The 12,831-nt window shown below is 49.6% G+C and overlaps 1 protein-coding gene across 1 annotated transcript in view; it reads left to right on the top strand.

Moving 5' to 3' along the window:
* Positions 1 to 8,534: 8,534 nt before the first annotated feature.
* Positions 8,535 to 12,831, top strand: part of ank3b (ankyrin 3b) — a gene marked incomplete at both ends in the record, with an annotated part of 99,783 nt that continues 95,486 nt past the window's right edge. Inside the window, one exon of the mRNA XM_084459846.1 lies at positions 8,535 to 8,651. Coding sequence (XP_084315972.1) covers positions 8,535 to 8,651 — 117 coding nt within the window. The remainder of the gene's footprint in view (positions 8,652 to 12,831) is intronic.

Raw genomic sequence — 12,831 nt, 5'->3', positions numbered from 1 at the left:
CCCCAAATTGCTCCCAATGAGCAGGTTAGCACCTTGCATGGCAGCTACCGCCATTGGTGTGTGTGTGAATGGGTGAATGAGAGGCCATTGTAAAGCGCTTTGAGTGCCGCTAAGGTGGAAAAGCGCTATATAAGTGCAGTCCATTTACCATTCACTGTCTGTTGAATTCTCTGTCCAAGCCCTCTCTCCTCCCTTCATTCTCCGCGCAGAAGCTGTTCCAAACTTTCCCCTCAGGAAGCTCCCAACAACTTCACATCCTCCACAAATCACATTGAGAAGAAGCTCTCAGTGTCCTGGCTCTCACATTAAGATCGATGACTTTTCTGGCCCTGACGCACCACGTCTTGGTGTTTGTGTCCAGTGTGCATCGCTTCCACCAGACTCGGGTATCTGGAGGAAGCGGTTGTTAAGCAGAGAAGTACAGTATCAGCTCACGCAGACTAGTAGACCATACTGTACCTAGGCACAGATAAGAAGAGCCTGATGGCGAGGTGTGGTCTACGACCGACGGTGAGGCTCAGTCCGTGACAGACGGTGCCGAGCCATTGGTGCTGTCCGTTTTTGACTTAACCTTTCAATTCATTCTTACTCCACAACGTGGAAACCTCTGTTTTCCCCCCTGACCCATCTCTAACTTATTTTCAACGTTTGGAGAACGTTATGTCCGGCGGACAACAGGGTCACCCCTGCGGTCACAGCTCTGTTGTCAGCGCCCTGTTAAGTTCCCTCAACGTTGCTTATTTGTTTGTTTGTTTGTTTGTTTGTTTGTTTGTGACATGACTTGACCTTTCGTCTGGTCTGGTAGGGAAGACATCAGGTTCAGCCAATCAGCTCTCTCGTTTAATGATGATGACGGTGAGGATACACAACACACATAGTAATACACACTCCACACAGACACACTGTATTGTGTTCTACTTGCTATTCTATTATAGACGGACAATGATGCAGGGTCCTTTAAGGTCCGTTTTAACGGGATTCTTAAGGCAATGATGGACAGACATAAGAGGATCTATCTGTCAGTCAAGTGATTATATGTCCCGCCCCCTCCCCCCGCGATCAAGGAAGCGTTTGATATTGATTACGACTGAGATGATGCCCCTTCTCACTTCTCATCTGATCTCATCACAAGTTCTGTTACAGGACACGATACCCTGTATAAACAACTGAACTAGTGATGACCAACATAACTTGTGGGTGATCCACAGAGAGTGTGTGTGTGTGTGTGTGTGTGTGTGTGTGTGTGTATGTGTGTGTGTGTGTGTGTGTGTGTGAGTGCGTGTGTGTGTGTGCGTGTGTGTGTGTGTGTGTGCGTGCGTGCCTCTATGTGTGTGTGAACGGAGCTGGCTCCCTTTGTTGCATACTGAAGATGGATTTATGAGCTGCTCATTGAGTGCGCACACACACACACACACACACACACACACACACACACACACACACACACACAGCCAAATCCTGCTGCTCCCCCTTCTCCATGCTCTCCAAACCCGGTTCAATAGAACTCAATAGAAACTCTGTTTCCGCCCCCCCCACCCCCGACCCTCTTCACACGATGATGCTGATATTATTGCCTTTTGTAACCATTTCATACACCCCGACAATGAGAGCTCTGTGATGCTGGGACCACCGGCCCACACAGCTGAATGAGAGTCTTGATGGCAGGAAACTCTCTTTGTGTGTCTCAGCTCTGTCATATTATTCCCCGGTCTGATGGATGGAAAATTATGAGGTTTTGTGGTTATGTTTGACTCTAGCAGTTACATAAGAAGGATGTGAATGATGTCGAGTACTGTAGGACAGAGAAAGGCTTTGAAAGTGTGTGTGTGTGTGTGTGTGTGTGTGCGTGCGTGTGGGTGGGGGTCTGTGTGTATTTGTGCAGCCAACCTGCACTCGGAGATAAGCTCGTGAAAGACATAAGAGGTCATGTTTGAACTAGATAAGATGGTAGCTTGACACTCATAAAGAACAACGATGCTTTGTGTGTGTGTGTGTGTGTGTGTCTTTGCCTGTGTCTGTCCGTCTGTGAATGTCTTTCACACTCTTTAATATCAGCCTGTTTGTGCTCTGAGCGCATGAGCGTTGATCTGCACCAGGGTTGTCTTAATCTGGGAGCAGAATAGCTGTGCTGTTAATGGGATTATGGAACGGCATGTCCGTGATCTGGGGCTCTTGTCTGGTGTACCCCAGGATTGGTTTTCATTCTTTTTGCAAGTCTTGTGTGTGTGTCACAGTGCATTTATTAACAACACAATAAGTGATTCACTAATCTGCTCTCAGTACACTGCTGCCTCTCAGTGGCCAGGGAGTGTACTGCATGTGGATGAAACTAATAGACTGGGAGCGGAGTAGACAAAGTCTGATATAATTACAGCTACTGCTGCTTTTAGACAGAGAACAGTATCTAATTCAGTATCCAATGTCTTCCTTAATGCACACTAAGAGCCAGAAGGCACATTCTTACTGCATGTAGTGTGATTAGCAGTAATCGGACAAGGCCTCAAATGGTGTTTACTGGCAAAGCTCATAAGTTTATATTTCCCAAGTATCAATGCAGCTTCCCAAGTATGCATCAGGAAATCCTCATCACTGGAGGTGCAGGAACCTGTGTGTTTATTCCACCTACCTGCCCATATTCTCCTGTTTTCAGCCAGTAGAGGGAGCTAGAGACCAAGTTAACCATAATCCTTTCCATAGACCAGTACTCGTGTCTAGAACACACACACACACACACACACACACACACACACACACACACACACACACACACCCATTGCTGCCCTTGTCTGGACTGCGGGCGTCCAGCCAGGGAATACAGAATAACAGCCCTAACGTTACATCACTGATCCACAGGTGAAAACAAATCGTAGAATTCCCTCGACATAAACCGACAAACTCACCTAGATCCCATCAAAAAATTGCATTTCTCTTACTATAACTGTGATTAGAAACGATTTCACTATTTTATGCTTTCTTATCTTTACTAATCCTTTTTATCAGATTAATCGTATTTAATTAATCAGTCAGATCCATTTCTCTCTTGGGTGTGTCCCATGAAAGAGTCTAAAGCTCTGGCTCATCTGCCGCCATGACTCAGCGATGTTCTACCTGCTCCCTCTCCTCCCCTCTCTGAAGAACCAGCGAAGCTGTTCCTTCTTCCATCTCAACCTAGTTATATATAGACTAGGAGGATAAGGGCCCACTCTAGTACAGAAGCACACGGATGGAGAGACTCTCTCTCTCTCTCTCTCTCTCTCTCTCTCTCTCTCTCTCTCTCTCTCTCTCTCTCTCAAGATTCAGGTGCCCTCCAGTCCTGGGCCATGTACTACGAAGCTAGTTCAACATATCCAGGATAACTTTTCGCTAGCTCGCTCGAGTAAACCAAACAACCGCAATCACGGATAAATGGTACCACGCCGGTGGCTATCAACTCGTTAATCTACCCAGTTTGTGGAATTTTTCACAGTAAAAGGGGAGGTATTTACACAAGATGACCAATCACAACCTTAGTGTGGGTATTTGAACATGGCCAAGCTCCGTCCACCGCATTTTACACAAGAGGAGCATTATTATAGAAATATGAACTATATTATCAGTTGCTGCTGTCAACGGTACAGTAGGAAGGGAAGCTGACAAAATATTGTCCATGGTGTGAATGTGTTTTATCAATAACCTCATGAACATGAGTAGGCTTTCATTATAATTGGGCCATATATTGTTATGTCATGTAAAGCAATTGTAGCCTGTGCTCATATCTCTTCTTTCAGCTGTAACCCTGTGAGCCTTACAAGGAACGCTTAAAGCAATTATCTGCTTCAGATTGGAGCAGACAGTGTGATGTCTCTATACGAGAGGAGTTAAGAACTCGAGATTAAGATATTAAGATGTAAGTGAAGCTCGAGGTGGAGAAGTAGGCTAGCCTACGAAAAGAAGGTATTTCAGTATGTCATTTATTGCCAGGCACGGGTGATAGAACAATTCAACTAACTCTCACACATCACTCCATGTCAGTCTGACTGTTTGCTGAGAAACACGCAAACTGACTCATCTGTGAGGAATCATGGGGTGGACATGGCTGCGTAGCGCTGGGGGGCCACCAGCACCACGGAACAATCCCTAACCAATACGATCATCTGGCCGCCTTCCAGTAGTGTGTGTGTGTGTGTGTGTGTGTGTGTGGGGGTGTGTGTGTGTGAGTGAGTGAACTCCCTGTCTGAGCAGCGTCATATGAGCCGAGAGTTCAGTAGAAGCAGGCGCTACAGCTACAGGTCAGGAGATTCATTGAATGGTCTGAGGAGAACCAGCTCCAACTCAACATCAGCAAGACCAAGGAGCTGGTGGTGGACTTCAGAAGGAACAAGAGGCCCCCCAACCCCTCTCACCATCCAGAGGGAGGGTATTGAGACGGTGGACTCATGATACAGGTTCCTGAGAGTGCACCTGAACAACAAACTGGACTGGATTGACGACACTGAGGCCGTCTACAGGAAAGGACAGAGCAGTTCTTCCTCTGAGGCTCAGTTCCTTCGATGTGTGTAGCAGGCTGCTGAGGATGTTCTATCAGTCTGTGGTCGCCAGCACTCTGTTCTTTGCCGTTGCCTGCTGGGGAGGAAGCTTCAAGTCTGGGGAGTCAAACAAGCTGAACAAGCTTGATTTTATCAATGGCCTCGTCAATGAGTTGACCACTCATTAATACTAATTGTTATGCGGTCGCAGCCGTGGGTTACAGAGTATTTTACCACAGCTGCTAGCCAATCAGAATCAAGTATCCAAACTCCCCGTTGTAGAAACCCAATTTCCCCACACAGAGACTATTAAATCTATCTAGGAGATCATCATCATCATCATCATCATCATCCATGGGCTCTTAATTGAAGTGGAGAGGGGGAGAACAGCGAGAGAGAGAGAGTAGAGGAGGAGAGGGGAGGATGAAGGGGAGGTGCTTTCATGCTTCTTCAGAGTGCTTTACCTTGCAGCGCCGCGATGGAGCTGAAGCCACCGCCCAATCAGAGCTCTGCCCGGAGCTCCTCCCTTCCTTCCTACTGGTCAGATGTTAAACGAGCTGGAAACCAGTGATGGAAACTTAGCTTATACATAATACTGATTCATAATTATTCATAAGAGAGATTATCTTACTGTATTTTATGGTCCTTAAATAAAGAGGATGTCAGACGAGAGAACGTTAAGGTTTATTGCTTTTCATGCAGAGTTGTACAGCAGGGTTATTATCAACAACTGAACTCACACATCCGTTTATCCACTTTTATGCCGTGGGAGTCACATTCCAGGAGCCACATTCCACTAGTCACAATAAGGTTCGGCCAGCAGGCCTTCATCTCTCATTGGTCAGTCTTACCAGTTACAACTTGTAATTGGCCATCCTAGTTTGCTCCCATCTTGGGAAGGTTAGGCCTGGTGACATAAATCATAATATGCTGCAGTGATCTGGCGCTATGAACATGGTGCAATGAATATGGTGCAATATTACTCAACTCATCCTTGCCACATGCTAGCCTATGCGGATGATAACACCAAAAATAGGTTCTGATCTTTGGAGTCAAGGCAACCACAGCAGAGTAAAACCACATCACCAGCCAATGAATGATTTAGTTCCTGGTTGGTGTTATTGCTGAGCCATACAGCCTTCTTACCTGTCCCGAAGCACGGGTGTAACAGAGTTCTCTGTGTGCTAACGATGAAACATTAATGGAGGTTGTACTGTATCTAAAGTTAAACCAGCGGTTTAGGGGATGTCGATGGTTCCTCGTTTCCCCTCACGTGGTGCATCTTGCTACCGAATATGAACCTCGACAGTCGTCGTGATTGTAGTCTAGAACCTGGAACGACACATGGAAAATGTTCTTGTTGTATCTAGTTTATGTACAGTACATCCAGCTGTTGTACAGTACATCCAGCTGTGACAGCTTCAGAACGCAGGACTTCTCCAGGGGATCAAGACTAGGATCGCCATCTCTGCCCCATTAGGCTCTAATAGGGAATCATGTACGAGTGTCTGCTGGAGATTACTAATCCCTGAAACAGATTATTCAATCTATTCTACTCTGGGAAATCCTACCTCCGTCTCACTTATTGAGGAGGGGTGTTAGGTAGGCTTACACACGGCAGAGCCACGCCCGCTTAGCGCAAGATCACACACTGTAACTGACCTGCTACAGCGCTGTGTGTCCTCGACTAGGACTGTGTGGTTTTAATTGCTGTGTAATTTATGTTTGTCTTTTTTGGTGTATTTCTGGCTCTAAGCACGGCAGGGGCTGCAGAACCATCTGGTTCACACACACACACACACACACACACACACACACACACACACACACACACACACACACACAGCCACCATCCTCAACCCCCAATACAATAAGGCCACTTTCCTATTGATCTGTCAGAGTTAGCTGATAGCTTTTGCCCCCGTAATCGAGTTTCTGCTGTAAAAACAAGCACAATAGAAGAAGAATTATAAATGTCTCTTTCTCCATCTTGCCCCCCCCTCCCCCCCCCCCTCTCTCCCTCTCCTCCCTCTTCATGCCTGTCATCTGTATGGATCTGGCTCCCTCATCGCGGGTAGCCAATCGGAGGCCTCCGCTCCTCACACGCATACTGTATCCCAGTCAGGAGCCAGAGCTCCGCCCCCCTCCCCTCCCAGCTCGTTAATATTCAGTGACTGCAGTCTCCGAGCGCGGGCTCAGGCGCCGGGGGAACACGCCGACAAACATGCACACAGAACCGCGCTGCGCCCAGGAAACACACATCCATATTCAATGTGCGAAAAGCAAATAAAAGAGTGATGGTTTTATCCTCAGTGAATCATTGAGTTTCTGGCTACACCCCCCCCCCCCCCACCCCCACCACACACCACACACACACACACACACACACACTCCTCAATATCTATCTATATACATTCTTTCTTCACATTCTCCTTTTCCCCATTTTCAAATGGTGCGCGTCTGCTAGCAGACCTAGCGTCGCTGTAGAGGAGCGGAGGCTGACAGTCGCAGCAGCAGAAAAAAAATGGCCACTCTGCTTTTTTTGGTTTCAGTCACTCTCTCCGCCGTTTTCTGTCACATCTAGTGGTTTATGGCAGGAGGAGCCCAGCCCTAGAGGGACAGCGCTTCATAATGGGACACCAGGGCCGATAGCTGTAGGTGTGTGTGTGTGTGTGTGTGTGTGTGTGTGTGTGTGTGTGTGTGTGTGTGTGTGTGTGTGTGTGTGTGTGTGTGTGTGTGTGTGTGTGTGTGTGCGCTGATCTGGAGCCTCATCATCCCCCCACCCCCCTCCTGTCTTAGGCTCTTCCAGCTGGTGGTGAAGATCCAGCCGTAGCCCCGCCTCCTCCCCTCCTTCCACTGTCCCAGCTGCCTCTCTCTCCCTCCCTCTCTCTCTCTCTCTCCATCTCTCTCTCCCTCTCTCTCTCTCTCTCCCTCTCTCTCCCTCTTCTGCCTCTCTCTATCTTTTTCCCTCTCTCTCTCTCTCTCTCTCTCTCTCTCCCCATCTCTCTCTCTCTCTCTCTCTCTTTCCCCCTCTCTCTCCCTCTTCTGCCTCTCTCTCTCTGTCTCTCTCTCTCCCTCTCCCACTTTCTCTCTCACCTTCCTCTCTACCTTCCCGCCCCTCCATCTCCCTCCCTCTCTCTCCCTCCCTCCCTCCTCCCTCTGTCATTCTCATCCCACTCCAGGGTGTGTGCGTGTGTGTGTGTGTGTGTGCATAAGCTCAGAGCAGAGCAGCAGACCGCAGCGGAGTGTGTGTGTGGGCGCGCGCGTGTGTTTTGAGAGGATGCTCAGACAGTTCCGGGGGTCTTGAGGAGACCGAGACAGCAGACGGAGGGGCCGGACTCTCCTCTCCCTGAAGACCGAGCACTCCCGCTGGACTCGCGCCTCACACCTCACCCCCCCCTCCTCCTCCCCACCGCCAAGCTTCCAACATCCGGCACCTTCCTTCCAGTGGATGACAGCTACCGTTGCGGACCAAGCCGAGAGTTTGTTTTAACCAGCTGTGGATCATCTGGAGCGCGAGAAGGAACTGTTTTTGGCGAGAGCCTTCCGTGGAAGATCGCCCAGAGTGTGTCCTGTCCTGTCCTGTCCTGTCCCGTCCTGTCCTGTCCCCTCTCTTGGTTAAACGCAGGAAGAGGAGCGCGTCGTCGTCGTTGTTTTTTTTATTTCACTACTTCTACATTCGTCTGCTCATCGCCCCGATGTCGTGACCGAGAGGGACCCCCCCGACCCCGAACTCCGCAGCCTGCAGCGCCGCGTGTGGGACAGTCCCCCTCCGGGGCAGCGCTCCGTCCCCCCCCCCCCCCCGGCCGCCCCCCCCTCCTCTCCCCCCCAGGGAGGAGCCACAGACTCTCAGCAAGCTCCTCAGACCCCCCCCTGCCCTGGACTGCCGGGCGACCAGCCCTCCGAGCGACCGCCACCTGAGGGAGGACAGCCCCCTCCGCCTGCGTCTGGACCTCCCTACACACACGTCTTCTTCTGTAACGAGGAGCGTCTCTCCTCCGCGCTCCCTAGTCGGAGGACCCCCGCGCCATGGCTCACGCCGCCTCCCAGCTGAAGAAGAAAGCCGACTTGGACCTCACCGCCTTGGAGGACGAGAAAGAGAAGAAGAGGAAGATCCGGAAACGCTCCCGCGAGCTGAAGAAAAAGGTACGGGAGGAGAGGGAGGAGAGGGAGGTGGAGGAGGAGGAGGGAGAGAGAGAGCGAGGCTTAGGCAGTTTGTTCCGTCCGATCGAACCCCCCCCCCTCGGTGCTCTCGTTCCTTTGTCCCGGTTCCTGTTCTTCCTGCGCGCCGCACACACACACACACACACACACACATGCCTCCCAGCGGGGGTTGGGGAGGACAGGACGATGGATGGAGAGATAGAGAGAGGGGGAGAGATGAGAGCAGGGATGAGGTAGAGGTTTGTTTGGGGAGGCTCCTAATGAGCTCTGCGCTTCACCACTCCTGACCCCCTGCTGGGCTGAGGGGAACGCTCACCTGTTTAAGACAGATAGGCAGGTGTGCGGGTGTGTAGGTGGGGGTGTCGAGCGTGTGTGTTTGTGTGTGTGTGTGAGAGAGAAAGAGAGAGTTGATGGGGATCGGGGGGGGGGGTGCAGCGTCAGTTGCCAGGGTGTGTTTAAGACTGACTGAACAAACTGCCTGTCTGACTGCAGACCTACTGCCTCTTCCTGTGTTTTGACTGGCTGGTTATCAGGAGAGACGCTGCAGCTTGGTTGCTACCAGCAGCAGGTGCAGATAAAGTGAAAATTTACCTCAGAATGTAATTGATATGGTTACGGCCAGCTAAACACCAAACAAATGACTAGCCAGCAGCGAGCTGAATGAGTCTCGGTGCTACTCCGGGATGGATTATCCCAGTTTTCATCCATTACTCCGGGGTTACGTAAACAGTCTCTGATGTGAATGTTTTTGTGACGGCGATGTTAAGACAGATCTTTGGAACACCGTGGAATGTCGAGGAGAAGTCGCGGTCCTCTGTGAGATGCCGAACATCCTTTCGGAATTCCCAACCCGTGGAAAATGGAATTCACATACACAGAGAAAGATCAGAGAAGCGTGTAACGACCGAAATACTTTCTTTTATCAGAACACGCTCTAATGCACAGCATCGTCAGCATATTTTCGAGTGTGTGTGTGTGTGTCTTCGTGTGATTGTGTCCCAGGGTATTGTATTCATCTCACTGGGGTGAAGTCTTATCTTGTACTGCGGATGAAGACCATTACAGCTCTGGAAAAAAAGACAGAGCACATGACACACGTCGGAGGACAGGGACACAGTGTGACTGAGGCAAGAGATGGAGAGAGAGAGAGAGAGAGAGATAGACAGGAGAGAGAGAGGGACAGGAGAGAGAGAGAGAATAGACAGGAGAGAGAGAGGGACAGTGAGGGAGAGAGAAATAGACAGGAGGGAGAGAGAGAGTGACAGTGAAAGAGAGAGAGAGAGAGAAATAGACAGGAGAGAGAGAGAGAGGGACAGTGAGAGAGAGAAATAGACAGGAGAGAGAGACAGAAATAGACAGGAGAGAGAGAGAGAGAGAGAGGGACAGTGAGAGAGAGACACAGAGAAGTAGAGGACGGGGAGACCAAAATAGAGAGGTAGAGAAAGAGAGATGGAGAGACAGTCGCCATTGCAGCTCAAGGGAGAACAGAGATCCCGTCTTTAGTCTCTCTCCCTCTCTTGGAGGGTAACGATGTTGGAGCCCCGGAAACTAACACAGACCTGAGGGAAGAACGGTCCCTCCGGCCACCTCACAACCTCATCCATCATCACCGTGCAGGCTAAGCCAATCCCTCTGCCCGTCCTCAATGAATCAATCAATACATCTACCTTACAGCCAAACCAGCTTCATTAGACCATTATGTAAAACATTGTAGTTGTGCTCCTGTATTTTTGGCTTGATCGACTGCAACCTTGACTTGGCTTTTGTCATTGATTCCATAAACCAATATGAGTTATTCCCCACAAGTAGCCTAGATAATTTGTATGGATTGCTGGATTGGTGGAGTGCGGCGTCCCATGAGGTGTGTGTGCGCACGTGTGTGTTGTGTGTGTGTGTGTGTGTGTGTTAGCGAGGCAGCGCTAAGCCCTCATCAGTCAAGGGCTCCTAGCTGCCATGCAGGCTCAATACTGTTGACCTCCTCTCAGCAGGAGAAGGGTCACGAGAGGCCGAAGGTCGTTGGGTTGATCATCCAATATACTGTAGGAGGGAGAATGTGATTCATCAAGCTTCCATTGTAAAGAACTGTGATTCAAGTGCCAAAGTCACAGCTGAAAGGTTTTTAATCAATAGTTTTCGCAGGATATCACTTTGTGACCAAGGTCTCTTCTGCTAGTGATGGACAAATTCCAAATGGGCAGTATTTCTGCTTTATCGTTGCTGAATAAGAAGAGAGCGGATGGTCAAAGAGAGAGAGAGAGAGAGAGAGAGAAAGAGAGAGAGAGAGAGGGAGAGAGAGAGAGAGAGAGACAGAGAGAGGGGCTGCTGTCTGGCTGTCTGTATTGATCCTGAGCTGGTCTGCAGAGGATGGTAGTAGCTGACTGGGTATTGGTTCTCGACCAGGTGGTGTGAGGGAGTGACAGAGCGAGGAAGAGAGGGGAGGGGGGGAGGGAGGGATGGAAGAACGGGAGGGAAGGATGGAGAGTGTTGGATGGAGAGTGCACATGTTCATTAGAATAGAATAGAAAGTGTATTTGTACGGGTACAGGTACATTGGAATTCTTGTAATCGCTTGTCCTTACAGTATCTTATCAGTGCTAATCGGTTCCTTAATCCTGTCCTAGGTACGCTATCTGTCGTCTGGCAGTCTATTAGTATCATCCTCATCTACTTATCCCATCCAATCATGGATGACTATGTCTGTGTCCGTGATGTAGGCAGTGCAATTAAATTGCAAGGTGCTCAAAGTGTCAATTGATCGGTTATTGATCTGTGGGGGGTGGTGGGAGGCAATGGCAGGTGAGTGGGACTGAGAGGCTGGTCTGTCAGAACTGACCAGTCGCCGGGGGGGGGGGGGGGGGGGGGGGGGTTAACGATAACGGGTTGTGTGTGGGGGGGGTCTGACCAGGCAATGTCTTCAGGTTCAGTCTACTGCAGCTGCTGGATGTTGAGTTTGTGGACCGCGCCAGGAAAGAAGCTGTTGTGGAACCTCTCCTTCGCGGTCTAAATGAGGCAAAAAAAACAAAAAAAGGGTAGCCTACCCAAAGCCTGAGTTGAAAATATTGATGCTGTTTTAGCCCCGAATGTAGTACTGGATGTACAGTACAGAATCAGAAATGGTGGGTATTGTATTGGATGTGTGTATAGTAGTATTAGCTGTATACAGTACAGTTGAGTACAGAAGTGTTTGTCTGTTTCCAATGGACCTGTATTAGATGTAATGTGTTGTAGTACAGTGTTGGCTGTAGTATAGTTGTAGTATAGTATACTGTTGGCTGGAGCGTAGTGTACAGGTAGTACTGAGCTGAAGATCTATCATATCAGATGTGACTGCTGTGACGGTAGTGTACAGTAGATGGATGGCTGTAGTATAGTAGTAGTATATTATAGTGTTGGCTGGGGTACAGTTGGCTGGAGGGTAGTGTAATAGTGGCCTGTGGCTGTTCGTTGTATCAGATGTCCCCACACTACAGACGCCCTGGAAATCCATACTCTGGTCTGCTGCATTGCTCTGCTCTACTCTGCTCTGCTCTGTTCTGCTCTGCTCTGCTCTGCTCTACTCTGCTCTGCTCTACTCTGCTCTGCTCTGCTCTGCTCTACTCTTATCTGCTCTGCTCTAATCTGCTCTACTCTGCTCTACTCTGCTCTGCTCTGCTCTACTCTGCTCTGCTCTGCTCTGCTCTGCTCTAATCTGCTCTACTCTGCTCTACTCTGCTCTGCTCTGCTCTGCTCTGCTCTGCTCTACTCTTATCTGCTCTGCTCTAATCTGCTCTACTCTGCTCTACTCTGCTCTGCTCTGCTCTGCTCTACTCTGCTCTGTTCTGCTCTACTCTACTCTGCTCTGCTCTGCTCTGCTCTACTCTACTCTACTCTACTCTGCTCTACTCTGCTCTGCTCTGCTCTACTCTGCTCTGTTCTGCTCTACTCTGCTCTGCTCTGCTCTGCTCTGCTCTACTCTACTCTACTCTGCTCTGCTCTGCTCTACTCTGCTCTGCTCTACTCTGCTCTGCTCTGCTCTACTCTACTACTCTACTCTGCTCTACTCTACTCTACTCTACTCTACTCTGCTCTGCTCTACTCTACTCTACTCTACTCTACTCTACTCTACTCTGCTCTGTTCTGTTCTGTTCTGCTCTACTCTGCTCTGCTCTGCTCTGCTCTGCTC

Source organism: Borostomias antarcticus (assembly GCF_949987555.1).
Source record: "Borostomias antarcticus genome assembly, chromosome: 29".
Taxonomy (NCBI): Eukaryota; Metazoa; Chordata; class Actinopteri; order Stomiiformes; family Stomiidae; genus Borostomias; species Borostomias antarcticus.
This window is presented reverse-complemented; position numbering and strand designations above follow the sequence as displayed.